An 18,430-nucleotide genomic window follows, 5' to 3' on the forward strand; every position below is an offset into this window, starting at 1 on the left:
ACTTAAAGGAACGTTTGTCCAGATAAAAACCATCCTGCTGTTTTTAAAAAAACGTCTTGATTGTGTTAGTGTAAAATCCCCCTGTTACTAATAACGGATTATTTCCGATGCATAGGTTTCAGAGTAGCAGCCCTGTTAGTCTGTAGTCGCGAAAAGAAAAGGAGGACTTGTGGCCCCTTAGAGACTAACTAATTTATTGGAGCATAAGCTTTTGTGAGCTACAGTCTCTAAGGGGCCACAAGTCCTCCTTTTCTTTTTCCGATGCATAAAGTTTTAAAATCAAATTTGACTTTTTATCATTTCTGTATTGCTAGCACTAGGTGAAAACAGACGCGTCAGTTTCACTTCTGTTTGATCTGGTTCTTTCTTGCTTCTCAGGTGAACCTCACGTGGTTCTATCCTTTCAGGGTAGCAGCCCTGTTAGTCTGTATCGGCAGAAAGAACAGGAGTACTTAGCTCAGTGGTTTGAGCATTGACCTGTTAAATCCAGGGTTGTGAGTTCAATCCTTGAGGGGGCCATTTGCGGATCTGGGGCAAAAATTGCAGATTGGTCCTGCTTTGAGCAGGGGGTTGGACTAGATGACCTCCTGAGGTCCCTTCCAACCCTGATATTCTATGATTCTACTTGTGGCACTTTAGAGACTAACAAATTATTTGAGCATAAGCTTTCCTGGGCTACAGCCCACTTCATCAGATGCCTAGAATGGAACATTTAGTAAGAAGATATATAGATATACACAGAAAACATGAAAAGGTGGAGTAAGAGGCTAATTAATTAAGATGAGCTATTATCAGCAGGAGAAAAAACTCTTGTAGTGATAATCAAGATGGCCCCATTTAGAAAGTTGACAAGAAGGTGTGAGGATACTTAACATGGGGAAATAGATTCAATATCTGTGATGACCCAGCCACTCCCAATCTCTATTCAAAACTCCCCAGGTTAATGGTATCTACTTTGCATATTAATTCAAGCTCAGCAGTTTCTCATTGGAATCTATTTTTGAAGCTTTTCTGTTGCAAAATTGCCACCTTTAAATCTGTTACTGAGTGGCCAAAGGGGGTTGAAGTGTTCTCCTACCGGTTTTTGAATGTTATAATCCCTGATGTCATGTTAGGGCGTCTAGCACTTCAGAGAATAAATGTGACAAACTGGAAGATTTTGCGTATCAAAGGGATCTAAAATGTAGTGGCTAAACTATAAGTCACTTTAGGCAGCTTTCCAAGAAGGTTAATGCTAAGGATGAGTACTTTCTTGAAGAATTATATAAAGAAAGAGCTTCTGCAAGAAGCAGCGATTCAGCAAAAAACCCCCACACCTGGTAAAACTGGTTTATAAGCCAAGCTTTGCCACCCCTCAGTTTCGCAACTCATGATGCTTAGGAGCAGAGCTGAGACTTTTCCAACTATGCTTTCCCCTTAAAGCCTTCCAACTAAAAATTATGGCAGTTAAACCTTTTAAATACTTTATCTCAAAGCCTTAATTGTACAGTTTTCCTTTAGAAATATTTAACTAAATTTTTAGTATACCTGTGACTAAGAGAAGCATTGTCTAGTTAGAGCAAGAGACCTGAGTCAGTAGTGTTGGGTTTTGTTCCCCCTCTACCGCTGACTGGCTATCTAGCCTTAGGCAACTCACTAAGAGCCTGATTTTCAGAAATGCTGAGTCCCTACAATTCCCATGAAAGTCAATGGAAGCTGCAGATACTCAGCCTCTTTGAAACACCGCCCACTGATTTCTTTGTTTACCCAGGCTACAAAGTAGGAATAACAAGACTTCCCTTGCTCACATGTGTGCTGTCAGGGTTAGTTAATTAGAATTTACAAAGCACCTGGAGAACCTGGGATAAAAAATTCAAAAGGTTTTGAATATTATAGAAAACAAATGTATACACAAACAAGAAAATTAAAAGCATGCAAACATTAGTAATGTGCACTTATATACCCCCCTTCATCTGACATTTTTTTCCAAGTGCTATACAAACAATTAAGCAACACAAACTCCCTGAGATGAGTGGTTAGTAATGGTTTTATCTGACTGATGGAGAAACACACAGAGAGAAGTTAAGTGATTTTTCCACAGTTGCACCATAGGTCAATGAGAGAGCGCGGACTTTTTCCTAGTGTTCCTGCTCTAATCACTGCCAAACTCCCTTGTGATGAGAAATAAGTTAAAACCCACAATTCCTATAAAAAGGAATATTTTACCTTTCTTAAAAGGAAAAAAAGGGAAAAAAAGAATAGATAACGAGTTACTAATATACTTGTCAAGGAAAGAAAAGAATCACAAAGGGATTCAAACATACTGAGATGGTTATACTATCTATCTATCTGTCATTTCTCTGAAAATTGCTTATTGCTCATCTCAATTGTGAGAGCCTGACATAAGAATTTTTCACTAAATATAAGTTTCTTCTTTAACCATCTCTGTAGGTTTGATCCTGATTGCAGTCATTTCTTTCCTTGGAAGGTGTGCTAGGTTTTTGACAAATATTAAAGTGCCTTGTCATCTATTTTTTTACAGTAGGCATGGAAGTACTGTTTATTATATTTTTATAGGCTTTGGAGGGCTCATAATTTATGGCTATCTTCTAATTGCAAATATAAGGAGGGGCAATTAAACCAGATTCTTTCCAGTTTATTTTTTTCATCCTGCCCTTAATCCTTTTTGTTTCCTTCCTCAGTGGGCTACGGGTTGTCCTTCATACTAGCTAAGCTGAGAATGACAGCATAGTCTTTTTGTGACACACACTGTGATGCTACCAAAAGGTAGCTACTGAAGCAGAGTAAGCAACCAGTTTAGTCTTAGCTTGCCCTGAAACTAGCTATGAGGTATCCTCTGGTTCCTTTGGTGAACGATTTGACCTTTCCTCTTCTCTTTTTTTGGTTTTGTTTGCCATTTGGGTTGTTGTTGATCCTACTGATTATCTGGCTTCACCTTTTACTCAATGAAGGTAAGTTTTACTATCAGATAGATCAATGTTTTTGTACAAAGGCTTTAAGTATTAGCTTTCCTTTTACAGCACTCTGCTAGCTATTTTTAGGCTAATGCAGCTTGCCTCCTAAAGAAACTAAAGGCTTTCTCAGTGCAGCAGGTTGTATGTGGAAAATCAAGCTCAATATATGATGTTTAATCAGTTAAGAATGTCTAGCTAGAAGGACCTGTTATTAATGGTGGATTCTCTTTGTTAATCGTTCTTTGAAAAGCAACCATTTAACTTAAGAGAGTTGTGGAAGAATGTTTTGTGAATTTTAAATAAAGCTCCCCCCCCTTTTTTTGTGGTGAAACCTCAAATATTATTGAGTTATCTCGTAAGTGGGTATTTGCTCTTCTCCTCAGTCACTTATGATATTGTTTCTGAGTGCCAGCACTGACGCCTTGTCAAATAGTACAGGGACTGAAAGGAAGCTTTTGCAAGGGAGAAACGTGTTTGTTTTCATTTATTGATGTGTTTTCGTTCCCTTTGTGATTCCCCCCTTGGCATTTCTCCGCCTTCTCATACATCAGCAGCTAACAACAGGCTTGCTGATGTCCCTGAAGGGATGAGGCATTGTTAGTTCTAACCTTGCAGTGTAATTGACTGGCTTAGAGCACAGGAATCAATTCTAGGCTCAGGAACAGTGTTTCTCCTTTGAAGGCACTGCCTTCAAAGAGAATAAAGTCTAATGTAAAACATGTCTTCAGCTCAAATTGATGCAATTTGCTTTTCTTTCAATTCTGTAAGGCCCAGTCCTGTAGTGGGTTCCGTGGGAGTAGTGAGAATGGACTTTACTGAACTGTGTGGCAGCAGCAGAATGACAAGTACCGGTAGCTAAGCAGGATGATAGTCCCCAACCATCCTTTATCCTCTCCTATGCATGCACAGACACCCACATGTTACATTTTGACTTGGAGTCCCCCTCTGCAAAAACTAAGATTCACCACTTTATTGTCCTGTAGATACAGATTTGCTGAGGGAGGAACATGGGGACTTTTGGATCCCATTGCTAGATTGCTCTGGGACAAAGACTACAACTGGTATTGTCTTGATCAAACGAGGGCAGGTGACAACCATATTTCAGTGCCCACTGGTTACCATGTACGTAAAGTACCTACTACATGTGCCCTGAAGCTTATTGTTATGGATAATATAACTGAACTGTGGGGGTGATTGAAAGGTTCAGGGCTTAGGGGTGATGGTAGCACAAAGTTACCTGAGTGGAATGGAAATGTTTCTGAGGGCATGGCCTACCTGTGTGCATATATGTGTATTTATATAATGATCTGGATATGGCTGTACATACATATTTAGTTCATTGCCATTTCAAATTATTCTGTGTGGAGGTGTGGGTATGCATAAGCTGTCCCAGGGCAAGTGACAGTTTACACTGGTACAATGCATCTAGTGGGTTGCACTGGTATAGCTACATTGGTGAAGCTACTCCACTAGTATAAATCTCAGGGCAGGTCTACACCACAGCCGGGATCGACGCTCTGAGATCGATCCACTGGTAGTCGATTTAGCGGGTCTAGTGAAGATCCGCCAATCAATAGCAGACCGCTCTCCAGTCGACCCCTGTACTCTACCCCCGGATGAGAAGAGTAAAGTAAGTCGATGGGCTATGTAAAATGACCCTGCTTAGTCCCTACCTGGTCTATTCAGTCATATCAGCTTAACTAGCATCGTGTGAAATATTTCGTATTATTTTACGGCAGTTAACTTTGGAGCCAGCACAACTGCAGGGGAGTGAGATGGATTCTACTCCTACCTCAAGAGATTTGCTCACTAAACTCTAGTGGGTTACATTTGTTCAGTCTCATAGTAATGTACAAGTGTATGAGAGCCTCAGTTGGCTTCCAAAACCTCAACTATGGGTGGTGATATGCTAGAGGTAAGGAACCACACTTGACTCTCAGACCCCAAGTTGAGCTTATAGGACTAGCAGGTAGAGAGGGAAAACAAATCTCTAACTTGGAACCTGAACACATTTGAAATAGAAATCACTATGACACAATACAGGTGGAATCCCACAATGCAACTTTCTAGAGTAATTTTTCACAGTAGAGCCATACTTTAAATGCAGCTGCTGTACCCTAATACTTAACACTTCTGTTCTCCTTTTTCCCTAATCCCAACCCCATACAGTTACTTTACATTTAACTTAAAAAAATTATTTTCAGCCCAATTGCCCCGTGCCAAAGAAATAAAGAAGCCATCTTCTGATCAGTCTGATGACAATGCAGACCCTAAATCTGAGAATGAGTCCTCAGGGAATAAAAGCTGGAGTGAGATGCCTGCTATGGAGTTCCAAAAGGAGGTGTGGATGAAGGCCCCTAAGGGGCCCAAGCCGGCTTATCTGAGTTCAAAACCAAGAGTCCAAACAAAAGGTCTCTTTACTGCAATCTCGGACAGTCTGTCATGGGCTCAGGGGACAAGGCTATGTCGCTTTGAGAAGAATGCCCTGTATAATATCATAATGGTGAGTGGACCGGCCATACCAGCTCTTTATGTGAGGGCTGTTTATGTGTGTGTGTCTCATGCCTGTCTCTTTCTCCCCACCACCTCAACCAAACTCAGATTCTGATTGTTTAATCAGCAGGGCAGAAAAAAACAAATTTATTTGTGTCTGTCCCATACTAAACTCTTTTCCATTTCAATGGTTCCTGTTCTGGGTAGTAGTTAAAGGTGCTATGTAAGGACACACGAGTGCCTTTATATATTAAAAAAAATCCTAACCATTGCAAAGCTACTCTAGTTCAAAAGGCAGACACAGCACCTCAACAGTAGCTTTCATTTTCTCAATGATCTGATTCAGCTAAAAGGCTGCACTCTACTGTGTATACAAACTCCCTTTGATATAACATGTCAGCATGTAACTTTTGAATGTATTGATAATATAATTTTTAAAGCTGTTCTAGACTCCAAATAATGGAATATGTGTAAGACTAAAAACTACAGATACAGGCTCTTCCTTCAAAAATTATTTTGCCCTCTTCACTTACTTGACCAGACCTGAATTCTGGATTCTCAAATTTCCTTGCTGATATTGAAGTCCCAAGCATCTAACTTAGAGCACAGAATGCAGTGCTACTTGTTCTCTAAGTATTTATGACACCATCCACTGCTGTGGGGTCTTGGCATGTGACTAAAGTAGGAAATATCTTTCAAATGCTATAAAAGCCTGTTATAAAGTACACACGGAATATAAATCTTCTGTTGATCTCGCCTTTTGTGTGTTGATCCTGGAGTTAGATATCCAGTGACTTCAGTGGGGCTCTGCAGGGGAGAGTAGCTGTCCATGCGGAGTAGCTTGGGGACTGGGGATTTAGATCAGTTCCTTTTTATGTGATTTAGAGCAGTTCCTTGCTGTGTGCCAGGTGAGCTGGGGAAACGTGGGGGGAGAACCAGATGCTCATTGTGGTCTTACACCTGAAATGCCATCAGTTTAAAGATTATCTTCACCAAGAAAAATCTCTTTCCCCCTTTTTCCTGTTAGCTACTGTGCACCCTGCTTCTCTCTCTCATCTGGAACTTTGGCTGCCAATTGCTTGAGATCTCCAATGTCGTGATGATTCAGCTGCTGCCATCATCTCTGGTTATCTGCACAGCTCAGCTTTTCACCCTACTGAGAGGAAAGGTTGTGAAAATCTTGGACTCCCTGAGACTAGAAATCAGAGGGCTGTCTGCTTCATTCACTGGGAGGAGATATGAGAAAACTGAAGTAAAGTGATGCAGCAATATGCATGGTGGTTCCAAACTGGAGAACTACATTGGTGTGCAAATAAAACAAGTGGGGATGTTGCCACTAGCAGTAACCTATTCAATGTCCTTGAGAGCAGTTAGTGTGGAACAGAGGCATAGAAATTCTCTAATCTTGACTATGTGTTCCTTTGTTTTTTTTTCTTTTAATCTAGATTCTAGTGGATTAGCATACACACACACACCCCCACCCCACAACTGGCTTCCATGTGGATAATATCAATAGACCAAGTACTGTTAGTTGAGCTGACAGCTTTTGCCAGGACCAACCTCTCATTTCAAACACTTAAGGCAATGAATGTCCGTTGATTGTTCAAGCACCATTACGCTCCAATGACATAGAAAATAACGGGTCATATTTCAATCAGCCCATTGTTTTTCTGGTCTCTAACTTGTAAGACCCAAATGTTGGAGATGAGCAGATTTTTCAGTTCTCAGCTTCTGAGAAATGGAACAAACCTACCTTAGATTGCTAATGGGTTCATTGCTGCACAATATATAGAGACACTGGGCACAAGACTTCTCCATTCGTGCCCAGTGTTCCTGGTGCATTCTTTTTAAGCACTTAGCATCTTGTGCATATGATATCAGGTTGTGCCCCAAAAGGGTACATTTGTGCTCAGAAATTTAAATTGCCTCTACTAGGGCTGATGAAAATGGGGGGAGCCACTAATTTGTGTCCTAAGGGAATACCTGATAGACACATTATAAGCAGAAGGGACACGGACTATTGCATTGAGCTCAGTAAGTTCTTGACAAATCTTTAAAAGGGCAGCAGATCACAACCACACACAAGCTGTATCATTGTTCAGCAATCAAAGCATTCACAGAGTTTGAAAGAACCTTGGTTTTTCCTAGAGAAGTTCTGTAAATAAGTTGCCCTGCATAGAAGTACATGAAAGGACTGCATAATTATTGTATTAACCTATGCTATTGATGCAGCATGTCTTGTGTATGTTGTCTTCTCTTAAGACATTTATAAAAAACAGCTATTACATTTCCTGGGACGTCTCTGGTTGCTAAATTCTAAATAAAACATGTGGCAAACTGCACAAGATTGAATAAATGGTTTATTTAAGAAGAGTTTAGTTGTCATTCCTCAGCTGGCTGGGGCTAATTAAAGTATCCATGCCTGGAAGGTGCATATAGGGCTGGGATGGTTCTCCTTTTAGAACACTCCTATGAGGATGAGTAAAAGATTTTGCCTCACAGTCTGACCATGCTAAATCAGTGCACTCACAGTTGGAAAGTGACTGGAAGGTGGTCTGTTCTCTCTCCCCAGTTCACAGTGGTGTGTATGTACCAATCACTGGCTTGGCAGGTGTCTGACACCACAGTCTCAGGAAGATGGGCCAGCTTAAATATTTAAAATAGCTGCCAGTGGAGTGGAACGCTAGTTACAGGCTGCTACTATTTTTAATGTGAGCTGTAGCTTCTAGGTACAACAGGGGGTTGTCTGAGCTTTCCTGATCTTTAAATGACTGACATTTCCCCCTCCTTGAAGTAGTAAGTGAAACAGACAACAGATTAGGAAATCAAATGTACAAATAAAGATTTGAGCTCTAACAGTTCACAGAAGACTAAAGCAACATTTATGTCCTTTCCATTGGAATTTCACCCTTATTTTTCAGGAGAGCTCAGAACCAATAATTACTCTTCTGCCTGCTCCAGCAGAACATGAAACAGTAAGAGGTAGAAGGAATGGAAGGAGATACTCCTCTTGTCTCTTCCAACTTAATTTTTTTGTTTTCTTCCATTCCTTATATTTCTTACTGGTTCATGTTCTACTGAAGCAGCAGAAAAGTAAGTATTGGTAGTGAGCTCTTCCCTATTGCCAGTATATACCTGTGTCCTACATGCCCCTAGTTATTTGAACAGTAGCTTCATCTGACCACAGAAATAGGAATAGCACAGAGAACCACACCCTCTCACAGCTGGCCAGCTTTGAAATAATCAGATGAATGGGAGTCCCTAAGACCAGAGTATGATTTGCATTGATCTGGTTTTGAACCTTATTGCAAATGCTTTCCAGTAGTAGAAAAAACATAGATTTAGAGTAGCAGGTTTGCATAGGTCTTTATTATAAAGATGATCTTAGTGCACTCACTTTCATTTACTGCATTTTTCAAAATTAATTTGTGCATAAACTTCACTGCTGCAACTTTCGAGTGAGCTGAGCCGCTTTAATTTAGTAAAAAGAGAAGGAGTACTTGTGGCACCTTAGACACTAACACATTTATTTGAGCATAAGCTTTCCTGAGCTACAGCTCACTTCATCGGATGCATTCAGTGGAAAATACAGTGGGGAGATTTATATACATAGAGAACATGAAACAAATTTAGTACTTCACCATTAGACATCTAATGCCTTTCCCTTATCCCAAGGACTATTGAGCTCCTCCTCCCACAAAACATTAGTTTACAACATGAACCAAAAATTATAAAAATACACAAGGGGCAGAGCACTTATCCCATACATTAATGATCTCATCTCAACTAAGCATAGGATGAAGGATGCTTGGTAAAGACTGGTTTCAGAGTAACAGCCGTGTTAGTCTGTATTCGCAAAAAGAAAAGGAGTACTTGTAGACTGTTTCTCCCAAGTGCTCATGCAACAGTCCAAGTCACTGAAGATAACAAATGATGTCTTTGCACATTGAGGGCTTTCCTCCTGCAAACACTGAAACGGGCTGAAGCGGTTGGAGGCGCACCTTGCATATTTCTGCAGGAGCAATCACATCTTCAAGGCCGGGGAAGCTGCTGGGGTCGAGGTGGCCTGAGCCAGCAATCAGCAACATCGTCAGGTGGCGGGGCCTAAAAAAAGTTCGTAGTTCGCGAGCTCGCTGTGTCTTAAGATAGCGGAGGGAATTCGTCGCTTTACGTGAAGAATGTTACTTCTGCAGTAAGGCTAGTTTTGCACGATCTGCTTTCCCTGCAGGTTTCATTGAATTGTGCTTTTTTTTTTTTTTTTTAAACCCAAAGCAACAACCGCAATCCAACCCCTGTTCCAAGCTTCTCCCCTGGTCTCTCTTAACAAGCGTATTTTCCTCGCAGCCAGGCAGAGAAAGGGGAAGCACCATGCTTCAAGCAGGCGATGGAGAGCACCCTTCCCCCGTCCCTACCCAGGCTTCTCCTCCCTCCTTTACGCGAATCGCGCCTCGAGCTCGCTCTGCCCGACTCCACCCCCTTCTCCCTGCAGCCCGGCTCCTTTCAAACCCGCCCAAGCCCCTCCTCTCCTGCCCGGGGCCAGCAATTAGAAGCCCGCGGAGGAGCCCGGCCGGACCCGCGGATTCTCGCGCCGCTGGTTCGCTCCATCCCCACGCAGGGCTGCGGGCCAGGCTCCCCGCCGAGGCAGAGCAGGTAGGAGGAGGGACCCCTGGAGGAGCGATGTTCCCAGCCGCTGCTGGGCCCTAAGGGTCCCCGAGAGGGGAGCGCAGCTGCAGGGGCCTTTGGCGGGGCTCGGGCGGGAGGCTGAGCCCCTCGCCGGGGCATTGCAAGCGAGGCGGGGACGCTCTGGGCGCCGGGGGTTGCTCCTGCTGCCGAGAGGACCTAGGGGTGAGAGATTTGCCTTGTCCCCGTGGCTAGAACGTGACCGAGGGTGGGTGACCCTCTGGTTGACAGCCCCCAGTAATGATTGGGGGTGTCCGGGCTTTGCAACACCCGAAAATCCCCAGGATGAGCCTGGCTCCCCACCCCATGGTACAGCCTTGTTCTGTGCAGGGCTGCAGCGCTGGCTGGGGACTGGCAATGGTGCGGACAAGTGTGTGTATGAGACATCTAGGCGTGGGGATGCTTTAGTCCAACTGTTACAGGCGAGTAAACAGTTGTGGGAACAGTGGGATAGAGGACACCTTCTTCCCCCCCCTTTTTTTTTTCCTTTCTCCCCTTCGCACCAGGCTTGCATATTTATAGGATCTGTCTAATCGGTCGTGTTAATGGTGCTGGGTAAGTGGCGGTGTGGTGCAGCTGGACCGTTACACTGCTGCATTCCCTGCAAATTCAGCTTCTCTTGTCATGCCGGCGAGCGAGCGCTGCTCCTGTTTGCTCTGAAGCCCCCTGGTGTTAGCGGAATGTTCGCCAGCGGGAAGAGCGTTTCCGGGCCTGGGCATACAGCGTGTGTGTACCCACGCGTGTGTTAGCATGAGCAAGGATCCTGCAGTTGGATTCTTGCCCAAAGCCCCTGGCACCCACGTGGAGAGCCCTTCACTCGAGGTCGTTTGCGTGGCTCTAAATGCAGCATCTGTGCTTAAGTTAGTAAGTCTTGCTTTGGGTTATGGTAAGATAGTAACTTCCTGGAGTTGCCAAAGTAACACCACTGTGATTTATTTTTAGTGATCTTGGCAAAGCATGTTTATAAGGAATGGGTGGATAAGTTATTGCTGGCTAACGGGCTCCTGAAATATTATCTTATAGTTGGGTATTCATATCTGCTGCATTGGATTGCTATTTTCTGTTTTTTAAGGTTGGCGGGCAAATAAATTTGGTTTTTGTTTGTTTTTCCTGGTAACTGAATCAAAGATGTGCAGAAATACCTGAATATAATGATGTGCCACCACCTGGCTCTGCTAGAAAGAAATGAGAGGCTATTTAGGCTCAGGCTTGGATTTGAAGCTTATTTTCGTAAGATTTTTGGCTGCATTCAAACCAGGCCCAGAGAATTGGCCCTTCTGGTTTTGGATTTAGCCAAGAACCAAAACTGTTGGCATGAAGACTCCAATCTGAACCCTTCTCCCTGTGAAACATCAAGAGTCTTGATATTCTGGCTTTGGCCCAGCTGCATTTCCTATTGGAAGTGAAGTATTGTGACTCCATCTTAGCAGTTGTTTTCTCTCTCTTTCCAAGTATTGCATTTAATTCTTAATTTTTTCCTTCCAGGCTAATAATTCCAGTGCCTGCCTCTGCTACTGCCTGTAGCTTTGCCAAACAGTTACACTGTATTGATGCAAGTGTCATGATTCTTTCCAGTTTCACTGCTTCCCACAGGTTCCTGAATAGTAGTAGTGAATCTCAGTGTCGTCATAATTTTACTCTGTTGCTGCATGCAAGAGTTACTTTATAAGCAGAAGCAGAGAAACTGCTGCTATCTGTGTGCAGACTCAGGAACTGATGCAGAACCGCTTCTGATCTGGAAGGTTATTTCTGCATTCACGAGGATTAGAAACATTTTTTAAAAATAAAAGCTGGCAACATTTTTGGCTTGAGCTCCATTATAGAATCATAGAATATCAGGGTTGGAAGGGACCTCAGGAGGTCACCTAATCCAACCCCCTGCTCAAAGCTGGACTAATCCCCAACATTACTCAACAGGATACTCTATTCACCTGTGGCAAGTCAGTGGATTGTATTTAAGCCCTTTGTATTGCTACACTTAGGATGTTCTCCAAACTGAAAAGTTTGAATCTGTTCAGTCTACCTTTTGGGGATCAGTTTGGAGTAAAGGTTAGTATATGGTGGTGTATGAGATGAAGGATGCACTTGAGGCTCAAGCACAGGACTAGGAATTGGGAGATGTGGATTGTGTTCCTATCTCTACCACAAGTGCTCTGTGTGACCTTGGACAAGTCACTTAAGCTCTCTGTGCCTTGGTTTTCTTATCTGCAAAACTGCCACTTCATGGGCATGTTATGATGCTTAATTCATGTTTGTGAAGTGTTTTGGGATTCTCTTCTAGAAGGTACTATTGGTTTTGGGATGACCAGATGTTTAAAGGTATCTTTGGAGCTTAAGTAACTGGAAAAATTGGAAAATGGTCTCCTGGATCACTCTACTTCTAACAAGGAAGAAATTAAAATGGCCTAATACACAGTGCATGTGTGGGGAGGAGGAATATGAATGGATTGTATAAGTAATTTTTGTTTGTTCTTATAAAAGCTAAGATGGTATTTTGCATAGGAATATTGTGATCTGACTTAACACGAGGTGCTTTTATATATATATATATATATATATATATATATATATAATATAGTAGAGCAGAGCACTCATAAAAGCTGAGAAATCTGGTAGTATCACTTTATAACCCATTGAATTAAGATGGAGGCTGATTAATTCTAATCTTAAAAAGTGTCTTGTAATTTAGATCCTTTAATTTTTGGCTACTTTACTTAACACTTTTAAGGAACTTGGTTCTCAAACTTCAGAGCATCTGCTTTGTGAAAACCAGATCCTTTTAAGGTGTCTCAAGTCTGACACCCAAATCACTGGTCAATTTGAAAATTTTAGGCAGTGCCTTTACGTAAGGATTCTCCGCCTTTGAAAACAATAGCATGCAATTATTTTTGTGGCTTGCTTTTAAAAAAACCCTCAAACCCCCTCCTACTCTCGTATCAGTTGGCCTTTTAAGAGGCATAACTTGCTGCTAGAAGCATATTCTATTGCCAGTTGCATCTTCCATCATTTGTATCAGTGGAAAACTTTGCTATTCTTTTGCTAACTGGCTTCTTCACAGCTAAAATCCTCAAGGACACCCCAGTGTGCTTATAACTTCTGTTTTTTTTTAATGAAACAACTAGGGCTGTCAAGTGATTAAAAATTAATTGTGATTAATTGCTCTGTTAAACAATATTAGAATACCATTTATTTAAATATTTTTGGTGTTTTCTACATTTAAAAATATATTGATTTCAGTTACAACACAGAATATAAAGTGTACAGTGCTCGCTTTGTATTTATTTTTGATTACAAATATTTGCACTGTAAAAAACCAAAATAAATAGTATTTTTCAATTCACCTTATACAAGTACTGTAGTGCAATCTCTTTATCATGAAAGTTGGATTTACAAATGTAAAATTATGTAAAAAAATAACTGTATTCAAAAATAAAACAATGTAAAACTTGAGAGCCTACAAGTCCAATCAGTCCTATTTCTTGTTCAGCCAATTGCTCAGACAAACAAGTTTTACATTTGCAGCAGATAATGCTGCCTGCTTCTAGTTTACAGCGTGACCTGAAGGTGAGAACAGGCATTCGCATGTTGCAGTGGGCACCACAAGATATTTACATGCCAAATGCACTAAATATTGATATTCCCTTCATGCTTCATCCACCATTCCAGAGGACATGTCTCCATGCTGATGTCAGGTTCTGTTCGATAACAATCCAAAACAGTGTGGACCGAAGCATGTTCTTTTTCCTAATCTGAGTCAGAAAGCACAAGCAAAAGGTTGATTTTTCTCTTTTGGTGGCTTAGGTTCTATAGTTTCTGCGTTGAACTAATACTCTTTTAAGACTTCTGAAATCATGCTCCACACCTCATCCCTCTCAGATTTTGGTAGGCACTTCAGATCCTTAAACCTTGGGTCGAGTGCTGTAGCTATCTTTAGAAATCTCACATTGGTACCTTCTTTGTGTTTCATCAAATCTGCAGTGAAAATGTTCTTAAAATGAACAACATGTGCTGAATCATCATCCAAGACTGGTATAACATGAAATATATGGCAGAATGTGGGTAAAACAGAGCCAGAGACCTACAGTTCTCCCCCAAGGAGTTCAGTCACAAATTTAATGAACACATTTTTTTAACAAGTGTTGTCAGCATGAAAGCATGTCCTCTGGAATAGTGGCCAAAGTATGAAGAAGCAAATGAATGTTTAGCATATCTTGAACGTAAATACCTTGCAGTGCTGGCTACAAAAGTCCAGTGCGAATTTCTGTTCTCACTTTCTGGGGACATGGTAAATAAGAAGTGGGCAGCATTATCTCCTGTAAATGTAAACAAACTTGTTTGTCTTGGTGATTGGCTGAATGAGAAGGACTGAATGTAGGCTCTAAAATTTCACATTGTTTTGTTTTTGAGTGCAGTTATGTAACAAAAAAAAATCTACCTTTGTAAGTTGCATTTTCACGATAAAGAGATTGCACTATAATACTTGTGTGAAGTGAACTGAAAAATACTATTTCTTTTGTTTATCATTTTTACAGTGCAAATATTTGAAATAAAAATAATATAAGTGAGCACTGTACACTTCATATTCTGTTGTAATTGAAATCAATATATTTGAAAATCTAGAAAAATGTCCAGAAATATTTAATAAATTTCAATTGGTATTCTATTGTTTAACAGTGTTCTTAAAACTGCAATTAATCGTGATTAATTTTTTAAATCATGATTAATTTTTTGAGTTAATCACATGAGTTAACTGCAATTAATCGACAGTCCTAGAAACATCATAATCTCCATTTGAGTTGTGTGGTAACTGTCACTGTGCTATGCATGTGTCTGTATATAGAATATAATATATGCTTATTATGCAAAGAAAACCCAAACTTCGCATCCTTGAAGGGCAACTTTGTTTCAACTTACTTTAGGATTGGAATGAATTCTTTAAAGTCTTTACCTGCTGAGATTAGTGATGTACACGGTTAACCAAAGTTAACTGTTAACCCCGGCAGCCCAGCGTCGGGCCGGCAGGAGTGGCCCTAGCCCCCACTGGGCTGGAGTGGGCCCCCGGCCCTGCCAGCAGGACCCCAACCCCGACCGTGCTGACTGGACCCTAGCCCACAGCCTCCACCATGCCAGCCCCCCCACCAGCTACCTGGGTTAATGATTAACCGGTTAAACAAAATAATTTTAATCATTTAACTGGTTAACTTTTAAAACCGATATTTACATCCCTAGCTGAGACTGCAAACTTGTTGAGGCTCTTAGTACCCTCAACTCAAAGTGAAGGAGTGTGCATCCTCCTCAAACATGCATAGTTTACTGAGGATCGTTACACCATCCAGAGCGACCACTGTTGAAGGGGGGTACAGCTCAGCATTTTACATGCTCAGGTTCAGTCTTGCTCCATTTTTTGAGTCCAGTGGAAACAATATGTTTCTTTGCTTAGCAATATTTTGAAATGCAAGATGGGTTTTCATCTCTTGCTCACAAGTTAATTTTCAGGTCCACAAGTCTTCATTGGCATGACAAATGAGGCAGGTTACAAGTGTTGCTAAAAGTGTGTGGTTTAGAAAAAATATAAGCAAACAAACACCCCCCACCCCCAATTCCCAACCTCTCAGCTATCTGGTATGTGTTGGAGGTAGGTATAACCTACTCAGGATATGGCTACACACTGTGTAACTTGACATCAGTGTTTGTTCCTGATCCTAGTGTCGGGGTGCGATGTAGCACAGTTGTTTGCATCCTTATCCTGAAGGAGTTGTGGAATAACTTCAGCTGCAAATGCTCGTGGTAACATCTGTGCTTAATGAAAAGCAACCATCATTATTAGGCTCTTTGGACCAGCCCATTTTCAGCTGTAAGTAGAAAAATTACACTCAAGACTTTCAGAGTAGCAGCCGTGTTAGTCTGTATTTGCAAAAAGAAAAGGAGTACTTGTGGCACCTTAGAAACTAACACATTTATTTGAGCTGTAGCTCACGAAAGCTTATGCTCAAATAAATTTGTCAGACTCTAAGGTGCCACAAGTCCTCCTTTTCTTTTTACTCAAGACTTTGGTATTACTCACTTTGCCACCAGGAGGTGCAGTGACAGCAGCACAGTTTACACTTTGGTCAGGAAGATTTTTGGCACAGTGACGCTTCGATTGTAAATCTTATTTTCCAGGTTTTTGATAGCTTGGATTAACTGGCGGGAGAAAATTGCAACAGGTTAAAACAGCAGACATGGATTCATGCTGGGAACAGTCTTATTTTGGCTAACCTAAAATCATAAATAATTGTTTGGTCTTTGTTAGATGTTTACTGTAAGCTGTACTGTGGCTTTTCTGTTTGGGGCAGATATAACTCGGAACAAAAGAATGCAAACATACAAAACCACACTGTTGTTCAGATTCACACTTTTTCTTTTTTAATTTTGAGATTGGAAAGGCCCAGTGCATGACCATAAATTCAGTGTATTATGGTTCCAAATGAAACTTGGGTCTCTTATTCAGCAAAGCACATATTTAATAGGGGTGAGATTATCCATCTTGCTCATAGCTCAAACATGTGCTTATGTGGTTGATTGAGTTGAAGTCCTAAAAATGATTTAGTAATGATATCCTGTATGAGCCATGTTACCAAAAATACCCTGATAAAGCTATATGATGGCACTTTTTAACTGTTTTAGTACGTTGTTTTTTTGGTTTTCTATGCTACTTGAAGAATTCATAGAATTTTTCTAAATAGATGTCTTTCACACACACCCAAAAGCAGAGAGATTTAAACTGATGTATTTTTTTAAAGTGACATCTACCTAGGATACTTTTTTTCCACATCATAGTATAGAAAACATATCTATCTTAAGTCTTTTTTGTAAGGATTTTGTATCCAAATTAACAACCACCTGAATTGTTCTAATCTGTCAGGAACATAAACATGGTTTAATTATTTTCTGTAATAGCCTTTGTTACGTTCATTTAATTTTCCCTTTTTACCATCAATATAGCTTCAAAAGAGAATAAGCTTTGTTAACCTAAAGCGATTTTTCTACTTAACAGAACCATTACACAGCACAGCAAGACTGCTAGTTAATTAAACCTGAGCAATATGAAGTATGGAAATTATCAATTAAGCTAATGAGTAATCTGTATATAGTAATATACTTCCTTTACAGTTCATAGATTATTTTAGGAATAATCTATGCACTTGACTTTTGTATTGAATTGTATGTGACTAAAGGCAGGTCATTACTGCATATTTGACAAACTGTAGCTGCAAAGTCCTTGGGGAAGAGCTGGTCCATGTTGCCTGAAATAGTATGAACATCTGAACCTGTAATCTACTGGGAGATCAATAATAAATCCTCATGAAGTTCCTTTCTTTCATTACATTGGCTTTCAGACTGGCAGGGTTATGGTGGATGCTTGAGAAGACAAAGGAAATTAAAAAGCTAGCATAGTTTACAGAAAAGTCCAATCCCCAGGGTAGGTTACTCTAAGAGTATGGAATGTTTTCAGTTTTTTTTAAATCTTCTGAAATTTTGTTCCATCAGTATAGGAGGAGTTCTCCCTCCAAGATAATTGTTTCCATCTGAATAGCATTTCCGTCAGCTATCCAGCACTGGAAGCTTTGGAATCAAGCAATGAGGCAGTTAAACTTGGATCTGCTTCATGGCAGTGGAGAACTGTCACTAAAGTAATCTTGGAAGACGTACATGTAACACATCTGTGAAGTGTGCTATGCATCCCCCTCTGTGGCTGGCTCACAGAGAAATAGCTGCCCTGCTGCTGCTGTAAGTTAATGGATTTAGTGCTTCACCTCCAGTTGGAAAGACCCATGTTTTGGTGTTGGGGGATCATTCTATGCACATCAGAAACATTCATGCAATAAGATGACTGTCAACCACAGTACTCAGCAATCTCTTCCCTCTCCTTCTTGACAAAATTCATGTCAAATTCCCCTAATCAAGGGAATTTTAGTTGCAGTGAAAACAACTCTTCTCATCCTATATGTTACAGGAATTTTTCTAGCATTGCCCCACGCTGTGCTGTGAAACAATTCTGTGGTGTCAAAGTCCAGCATGATGGATGTTTTTCTTGCTCAGATGGGAACTGTTCCTGACCTATGTGAACTCAACACCGAGACAAAGAGGAAATAAAATCTGGGCCATTAATTAACGAGATGGCAATGGCTATTTTCACTTCCCTTCTTGCTCTTGTTTCCTCAGTTCATCCTTAGCTTACTGTCTGTGTATTTCTTATGGAAAAGGCCTACAGAAACTAATGAGAGAGTAATTTCTATAAAACCCTGGAATTTAATGGTGGT

The 18,430-nt window shown here is 40.9% G+C and overlaps 2 protein-coding genes across 2 annotated transcripts in view; both read left to right on the forward strand.

The window, feature by feature from the left end:
- The first annotated feature begins 245 nt into the window (after window positions 1-245).
- On the forward strand, window positions 246-7,792 carry ADIG (adipogenin). Its single transcript, XM_073309752.1, has 3 exons — window positions 246-2,951; window positions 5,159-5,457; window positions 6,475-7,792. The coding sequence occupies exons 1-3, from the start codon at window positions 2,825-2,827 to the stop codon at window positions 6,706-6,708; spliced, it is 660 nt and encodes a 219-aa protein (XP_073165853.1). The 5' UTR covers window positions 246-2,824; the 3' UTR covers window positions 6,709-7,792.
- A 2,217-nt stretch (window positions 7,793-10,009) lies between these two features.
- The window catches only part of ARHGAP40 (Rho GTPase activating protein 40), a 74,744-nt gene continuing 66,323 nt past the window's right edge, over window positions 10,010-18,430 (forward strand). Inside the window, exon 1 of the mRNA XM_078848186.1 lies at window positions 10,010-10,097. The gene's annotated coding sequence lies outside the window, so the exon portion shown is untranslated. The remainder of the gene's footprint in view (window positions 10,098-18,430) is intronic.

The sequence above is a fragment of the Lepidochelys kempii genome, chromosome 13, assembly GCF_965140285.1.
Source record: "Lepidochelys kempii isolate rLepKem1 chromosome 13, rLepKem1.hap1, whole genome shotgun sequence".
Classification (NCBI taxonomy): domain Eukaryota; kingdom Metazoa; phylum Chordata; order Testudines; family Cheloniidae; genus Lepidochelys; species Lepidochelys kempii.

Excerpts from the sequence above, each read along its gene's own strand:
- ADIG (XM_073309752.1), top strand. The coding sequence starts at position 2,825 with ATGAGGTATCCTCTGGTTCCTTTGGTGAACGATTTGACCTTTCCTCTT. Across the intron at positions 2,952-5,158 it reads TCACCTTTTACTCAATGAAG|CCCAATTGCCCCGTGCCAAA; the intron begins GTAAGTTTTACT and ends AATTATTTTCAG. Across the intron at positions 5,458-6,474 it reads CCCTGTATAATATCATAATG|CTACTGTGCACCCTGCTTCT; the intron begins GTGAGTGGACCG and ends TTTTCCTGTTAG.